The 7615-nt window shown below is 50.6% G+C and overlaps 1 protein-coding gene across 1 annotated transcript; it reads left to right on the forward strand.

Annotated features, from left to right (window-relative positions):
• The first annotated feature begins 492 nt into the window (after positions 1-492).
• Positions 493-1093, forward strand: LOC124994085 (transmembrane protein 126A-like). Its single transcript, XM_047565775.1, has one exon. It carries the CDS (start codon positions 500-502, stop codon positions 1091-1093), a length of 594 nt encoding a protein of 197 aa, XP_047421731.1. The 5' UTR covers positions 493-499.
• Positions 1094-7615: the final 6522 nt, after the last annotated feature.

Consider the following 7615-nt stretch of genomic DNA (forward strand, 5'->3'; position numbering starts at 1 on the left):
TTCTGTTCCCAAGAACCATATCCAAATGCTCACACCGGAAAGGGCATTGCAGGCATTGCCCAAGGCATAGGGTGGAGGGAGAGCTGAATGATCTGGAGACGCCCTTCGTAGGGTCTCCTCTAGAAGACAGGATGATTATTAAAAAACCAAACCAAACCAAACACCACCAACCAATGCCTCTACTTCACTGTGCAAACAGAGAAACAAGTTGTACCCCATTTGTTTACAATAAAAAAATTTTTAAAAAGATAAAAAAAAAAACCAAAAAAAAAAAAACCAAAAAAACACCACCAACCAGATTTCAGCTGGGCACGTGGTGCACACCTGTAATCCCAGCGGCTCAGGAGGCTGAGGCAAAAGGATCACAAGTTTCAGGCCAGCCTGGGCAATTTAGCAAGATCCTAAGAGCGGAGTAAAGGTTGTAGCTTAAGCCCCGGCGTGTTGGAGGAAGAACTGGAGAGTCACCCGCTGCTGTTTGGAGGAGAGCAACAGGGTCAAGATGGAAAACCATAAACCACATAATACCATCAGGGAAAACTCAATTTTTGATATCATAGCCAGAAAAATTGAACTACTACCAGAAGCAGAAAGGAATCTACTTGAACACGGATCCACATATGTCGGACTCAATGCTGCTTTCTGTGGCCTAATAGCAAACAGTCTTTTTCGGCGCATCTTACATGTGACACAGGCCCGAATACCTGCTGGCTTACCAATGGCAGTGCTCCCATTTCCGACAGCAAATGCATCTTTCAAAGGTTTTGTAAGTTTACCTTTGAGTACAGGTGAACTGCATTGTGAAACCTGTATCGTGACATGGAGTGGACTTATTGGTTTTGTTTTAGGAGGACTGTACCCTGTTTTCTTGGCTATACCTGTAAATGGTGGCCTAGCAGCCAGGTATCAATCAGCTCTGCTACCAGAGAAAGGAAACACCTTAACTTACTGGGTTAGAACTTCTAAGCCTATCTTCAGAAGGATGTTATTTCCCATTTTACTTCAGACTATGTTTGCAGCATACCTTGGCTCTAGACAATATAAAGTACTTATAAAGGCCCTTCAGTTACCTGAACCTGACCTAGATATTCACTGATTTTAAGTAAATGTGTATACAAAAATAAAATTATAAAGACAACCTGTAACTCTAACGTTAAAAATAAAGACTTATAATTAAAAAAAAAAAAAAAAAAAAAAAAGAAGGGCTGGGGATGTGATCCAGTGGTAAAGTGCCCCTAGGTTCCACCCCAAGTACCACACAAAACAAAACAAACACTAAAAACTAGAGTTGAGGGGTAGATTGAGCCGTGGAGTGCTGAAGCTCAGTAGCTACCTCACTGTCTTTCTCCTTGAATAACACCCAGTTTCTAGAAAAAGAAAACATACTTGGTTTCTCCAATTTTCCCTTCCCATTCCTTCTCGACTTAGCCCGTCTCCCGCTCCGATTTTCCTACAGTGCTGGGGATGGATCCCAGGACTTCACACATGCTGAACCGCTGAGCTCCAGCCCCGTGAAATACTTTTCTTGGGATGACTGAAACCTGCCTCCCTCACGTCTCCAGGTCCCGTGCCCCGTGCACACCTCCCTCCTCCGTTCAAGCATGTGACCGAGCACCCTTTAGCCATGCCTGTGTCCCCAGCTTTGCATACCTGGGTCCTGCAGACCAACGAATCTTTGGTTCTTGCATCATCTTACAAGACTGCGTTGTGGGGTTGTATATATTTCTCATTTTAAAAAACTTGAACTATCAAGTGTTTCTGATTTCAAACTGCATGATGTCCTTTTTCCCTTGGGTAACAGACATGTGATGAAGTTGCTTTATCAAAATGATTCCAAAGCTGTTCTGACTCTGCCTTTTGGGGAGAGTGCGGAATTCATCCTAGCGAAGACTGCTTCTTTCCTTTAATACCTTGGAAGGCCTTTTGTCATCAAGTGAGACCCTGGGGTGGGGACTGTGCAAAGAGCCCAGCACTGCTGCACATGAGCCCTGTGTGGGGACAGAGACCACTATGCTGGAGGTGGCAAGGGGGACTTGGGGACCAGGTGCTCTGGATAAGACCAGTGGAGGTCGGCACCTAAGGGGAAAAGTGACCCTGGGAAGTTTCTGTGAGGGACTCTAGGACATTATGGGCAACAATCATTTGTCCTCTTTTACCTGCAAATATTTGGTCATCATCTACTACACACGACAGCTTTGTGCTAAGGAGCTTGTGGAACAGAGGAGTCACTGAGGCCGGGGATGGAGGGCAGGGGTTGGGAGGAGACCACAGGGAGGACAGAGGTGGAGCTGGGCCCCTGTTCTCCAGTGTTGAAACCAGCGCCGAGAGACCCCAGTCCTTTGGAAGCTTCTGGACTGCATCAGCCGTTCACAGTCCTGTGGAAGGTGCACCCGACACCAGGTCTCTCTGTCCCTTGTCTCATTCCGCCGGCCTTGTCCCCTGGCCTGGCTCAGCCTCCCACCTCCATGGCCACACTGCGTAGCTCCTCAACACAAATCGCTGAATCTCTTCCCAAATTGTGCTTTCTGGCCTCCTCATCCCTGACCCCCTTCACAGATCCCCTCTGCCCGCTCTCGCAGCTCCCCATCTCGAAAGACCGTCACCCACACATGGGTCTTAACCCTCGGACCTCCTGGGCATCGCTGCTGTCTTCTCTCTTGGCCACGAGTCCCCGCCCATGCGCCACCTTTAGATTTTCCTTGTGAAACTCCAGCCCTGGTCAGTTTGGATCTCTGCCTTCCCTGCACCTGTGTCCCGGGCAGAGCTGACCCCCTCGGGGACAAGTCCTGCACCACCCTGACTAGTCTCACTTTAAAATCATGAACTCAGACTTCAAGGGGGCTGAGTCCTCGCGGCCCAGCCAGGCGAGGAGAATCCACGCGCAGGTCTCCAGTGGTGGGCGTGCAATTAACAGGAGCTGGGGGGCTGACGGGGCTGAGGGGCCAGGCGGGGTGGGGAGGCACCCCGAAGACACAAGAGCAGGCAGCTGCTACGGCCTGGGTGGAAGGGACAAAGACAGAGCTGGCATCACCAGCCTCAGGCCTCGTCCCAGAGTGACAGGTGGCCGGGTGAGAGAGCTGGAGACTGAGAGGCGCAGCCAGAGCTGGAAGGCCCCAAAACAGAGCGGGGTGCAGGACGGCTCTTGGCTTCCCCCCACCCCCCTGGGTCCTTGGGGTTTCCCAGGGGCCCCCTCAACTGGAAGCCAGCGGCACCAGGGCCTGGAACACACGACCCAAGCTGTCAGTCCTTGCTGTACAGAGACCAGGAGAGGGTGGAGGACGGAAGCAGGGGAAATCAGACCAAGTCCAGCGCCGTCCCTGCCCTCAGGCCTCCGCTCTGCTTCCTCCCTGGGTCAGCGTTCAGTGTGAGAAACAGAAAGGACACAGCCTCGCACACAGGCGCACACAGATCCCACACGTCCTCACACTCGTGGAACCACACACGTATCTGGATCTCGACAGAGGCAGGCGTTACTTCAGCCTGACCGTGTGGAGTTTGGGGGCTGCCTGTCTAGTTTCTTCGTGGCTGTTGCTTCAGCTGTGGGGCATGACGTCAGTGGGACAGGCCCCAAAGCTGGGCGGGGAAGACACAGGACGCCTAGAGCCACCAAGTACGGGCTTGCGGGTCGGGCGAAACGCCTGCCAGTCTCATCCCTCCCACTCCCGGGCTGACGCAGGGCGAGGCACAGGGGAATCCGGGCCTTTCCTCATGGGATGAGACAAGGACCCTGAGTGGCACTGAGGAGCTGAGGAGCTGCAGGCCCAGCCTGCCCCAGGTGGACAGGTGGCCACACACGAGGGCATGGCATGAGCGCTGGCCCTCTGATTAGAAGAGCAATGTGACCCCTGCTACCTTCCAAATCCCAGAGTGTCTCTGTGGTCCAGACTGACCCGGAGCAGCTCAGGGTGGGAACTCTGGGGAAAGTGGGTCTCATTTAGCCAGGTTGTTGCAACACCAGCCTACCAGAGGTCGGGTCAGCGTGGAATCTGAGTATGTCTTTCAAGGATACTTAGATTTGCTTCCAAATACAGACAGGAGCAAAATAATGCTGTGTTAGTTGCTTTCCATCACTATAATAAAATACCTGAGATAATTAGCTTAGGAAGAGAAAAGGTTTATTTTGGCTCACAGTTTTGGGGAGGTTCAGTCCAAAATTGGGTGGACTCATTGCTTTGGGGTGATAGTGGCAGGGAGCATGTGTTAGAGCAAACTGCTCACCTCATGAGCTGGGAAGCAAAGAGAATGAATGGGGTAGGGTCCCAAAGCCCCTCTCAGGGCACCTCCAGTGACCTTAGGACCTCCGGCCCTGCCGACATGCCCTGTCTGTGACTTCAGCTTACCTTGCAAGAGTCCTTTCCCAGCATCCTCCAGCACTCCCCCTATGCTTCAGTGAGTTAGCGACTGTCCCAAAAGCATCCCGCCACCGGTGCCTTGTGCCTTTCTCCGTCTTCCTTCTAGAACCAACGTCATGCCTCATACTAGCCGACCTTCACACGGAGTCCGTATCCCGGTGTGAGCCCCCCTCTGTGTGGCCCCCTGCAAGCCCCCCTGAGGAAGCGTCTCTTCCTCGGTGTCTGGAATGAACAGGTCACACGACCCCCAAGCAGGGCCTCCAGCGCAGTGCCGTCCTGCCTGCCCACCTCAGCAAAATGCAGGACTCACCTGTCTCGTGTCCGGAGTTCTGCAGACAGTGCTAGGCACACGGCGGGTGCTCAATACAAAGTCACTGTGGATCCCAAGGGGTGATGTGTTTTCTTCAGAGTAGTGCCCATCTTTAAACCGGGCTGTCTGTTTCTGAGCCGCTGGGCTGCAGGGTGGGCCGTGTCTCTGGATGTGGATGCCTCAGCCCATAAGTGATTTGCGAGGACTTCTCCCCGTTCTCTGGGCTGAACCCTTCATGTGTCGCCCCCTCTAGAGTTCTAACCTCTGTTTCTTCTCACTCCCGCCTCCAGGATACGTCCTCATCCTTTGTGCTTCGCTGCTCATTTGTTGATGATTCCTGCATCTCTCCTACTGATCCTGACATTTCCTCCAAGTTCCAGACCACGCACATCTTCAGAGGCCTAGGGACATTTCCACTTGATAGGTCAAACCATAACTCATCATCTCACTCCAAACTGACCCTTTTTTCTTCTCAGTTGTTCTAGCAAAAAGAATGGAAGTCTAACCCTCTCTCTCCCATAAACACTAAGACTGCCCAGATATTTATTCAATGTGATCTCTCTTTTTCACCCTTATTACCACTGGCCTTATCAGATCTTAGTAGGACCATTGCAGTAGCCACCATCCTTCTTCTAATATGTCTCCCTGGCCATGCCACAGTCCTGCTTAAAATCACTCAAAGACTTTAGAGTAATGTTCAGCCTCCTTGCGTGACATGCCTGGGACACCTGTAGGTGACCTGTCCCCTGCACTTCAAAGCCTCACCCTACATTCCTCCTACATTCTCACTTAACACTCCAGCCTTATCCGAATGCTAGCCCAGTCTTGAGACATGCAACGCTGTTCCACACCACCATGCTTTTGTTTCATGCCTTATGCTTCTTCTGGAAGTTTCTCTGTGCCATCCTTTTCTGTGTAGTGAACTCTTACTCATCCTTCAAAACCACTCATCCAAGGGTCACCTCCTCTGTAAAGTGCACTCTGGCCTGCCCAAGGAGAACGAGCGACTTCCTTCCCCCTTGGGCAGGTTCTGTACCCTATTTGTGTCGTTACCACCGTGAATTGAATCACGTGCCTTTCTCCTCCAACCGGTTATTATCCAGCACGGAGCCTGATGGGACTGAAACCATATATGTGTTTTGAACTGTTTATTTGTTTTTTTTTTAAAGTTTTTTTTTTCTTTTTTTTTTATTATTGTATACAAATGGGATACATGTTGTTAATCTATTTGTACATGGAGTCAAGGCATACCATTTGTGTAATCATACGTTTACATAGGGCAATGATGTTTGATTATTTTTTTTCCTCCCCCCCACCCCTCCTACCCCTCTTTTCCCTCTATACAGTCCTTCTTTCCTTCATTCTTACCGCTCTCCTTATCCCTAACCCTAAACCTAACCCTAAACCTAATGCTAACCCCTCCCACCCCCCATTATATGTCCTCATCCGCTTATCAGCGAGATCATTCATCCTTTAGTTTTTTGAGATTGGCTTATCTCACTTAGCATGATATTCTCCAATTTCATCCATTTGCCTGCAAATGCCATAATTTTATCATTCTTCATTGCGGAGTAATATTCCATTGTATATATATGCCACAGTTTCTTTATCCATTCATCAACTGAAGGGCATCTAGGTTGGTTCCACAATCTGGCTATGGTGAATTGAGCAGCAATGAACATTGATGTGGCTGTATCTCTGTAGTATGCTGATTTTAAGTCCTTTGGGTATAGGCCAAGGAGTGGGATAGCTGGGTCAAATGGTGTTTCCATTCCAAGCTTTCTGAGGAATCTCCACACTGCTTTCCAGAGTGGCTGCACTAATTTGCAACCCCACCAGCAATGTATGAGTGTTCCCTTTTCACCACATCCTGCCTGAGTCAGTAGAACTTCCAAAGAGGCCAACTGCTCCCCGTTAAGGTGAGTTTGGAGGGACCCTGCTGCTCATCCCTCCCTGCCCGGGGCAGCGGATCGCAGGAGGCTGGACTCAGAGCTCCTGCCTCCTCTGGGTCGTGGGTGATCCCAGCATCTCCTAACTTAACTTGACCACGCTGTAACGCTGAAGGGTAGACACCATGTGTGTTAAAGATGGCAAGCTGCCCTTGACCAGCGGTGCGGGAATGGACTGAGAGTTACTGAGGTCAGCAGGCAGGTGCTAGTTTGCTAGGGGTTCCTGTAGGTATCAAAATGACCCTGTGCCCACTGCCCAGGTAGGGGCCCAGATCTTTGTCCTCTGCCCTTCAACCATCATGGGACAGGAGAGCCCATATCCATTCTCTCACTGGACATTTTCTTTGTCTCTCCTCTATAATATTCCTTCTGGGAAGGGACAAATTCGTTAGGATTGCTTAATGTTATATGGCTTCCTTCTAAACAAGGTGCTACTTAGAAGAGAGACTCTGGCTGGGCCTTTCAGTCTGAGGACAACTCTGCCCACCCCCAGGGTCCCCAGGGTATATCAGTTAGGGTTGGGGAGCCATCTGAGCCTCACCCACCAGGCAGAAGACCCCCGAGAATTCCATGACCCCCAGGACCGTGGTGCATTGGAGGGTCTCGGGGGAAAGGAGCGGGAGAGAGCGTTCTCACAGACATGTGAACACTGGTGACGACAGGTAGTTCCTTCAAACTGGATCTCCCGGTGCAGCCAGGTGAGGCCCGGTAAGGCCGGCCCACAACTGTTTCAGCCTTGTTACCTTGAACGTCCACATGCTTGATGAAATTCACCAGGTAATGAGTGTTCTGGAACCTAAGACTTCTCCTGTGAGCTCCTGGGGCCACACACCCTCCTTAAGCACAAAATTCAACCCACCGTTCAGGATTCTAAAAAATAAGTGATTGGGTCTAGTTAAGAATCGACTCTTTCACCTACATCTCCAAATTTACATGTTGGAGCCCTAACTCCCAGGGCCTCAGAATGAGACTTTGGAGATAGGGTCTTTAAAGAGGTGACACACTTA

This window comes from Sciurus carolinensis, chromosome 10, assembly GCF_902686445.1.
Source record: "Sciurus carolinensis chromosome 10, mSciCar1.2, whole genome shotgun sequence".
Taxonomy (NCBI): Eukaryota; Metazoa; Chordata; class Mammalia; order Rodentia; family Sciuridae; genus Sciurus; species Sciurus carolinensis.

Coding starts and splice junctions, on each gene's coding strand:
- LOC124994085 (XM_047565775.1), top strand. CDS start 500: ATGGAAAACCATAAACCACATAATACCATCAGGGAAAACTCAATTTTT.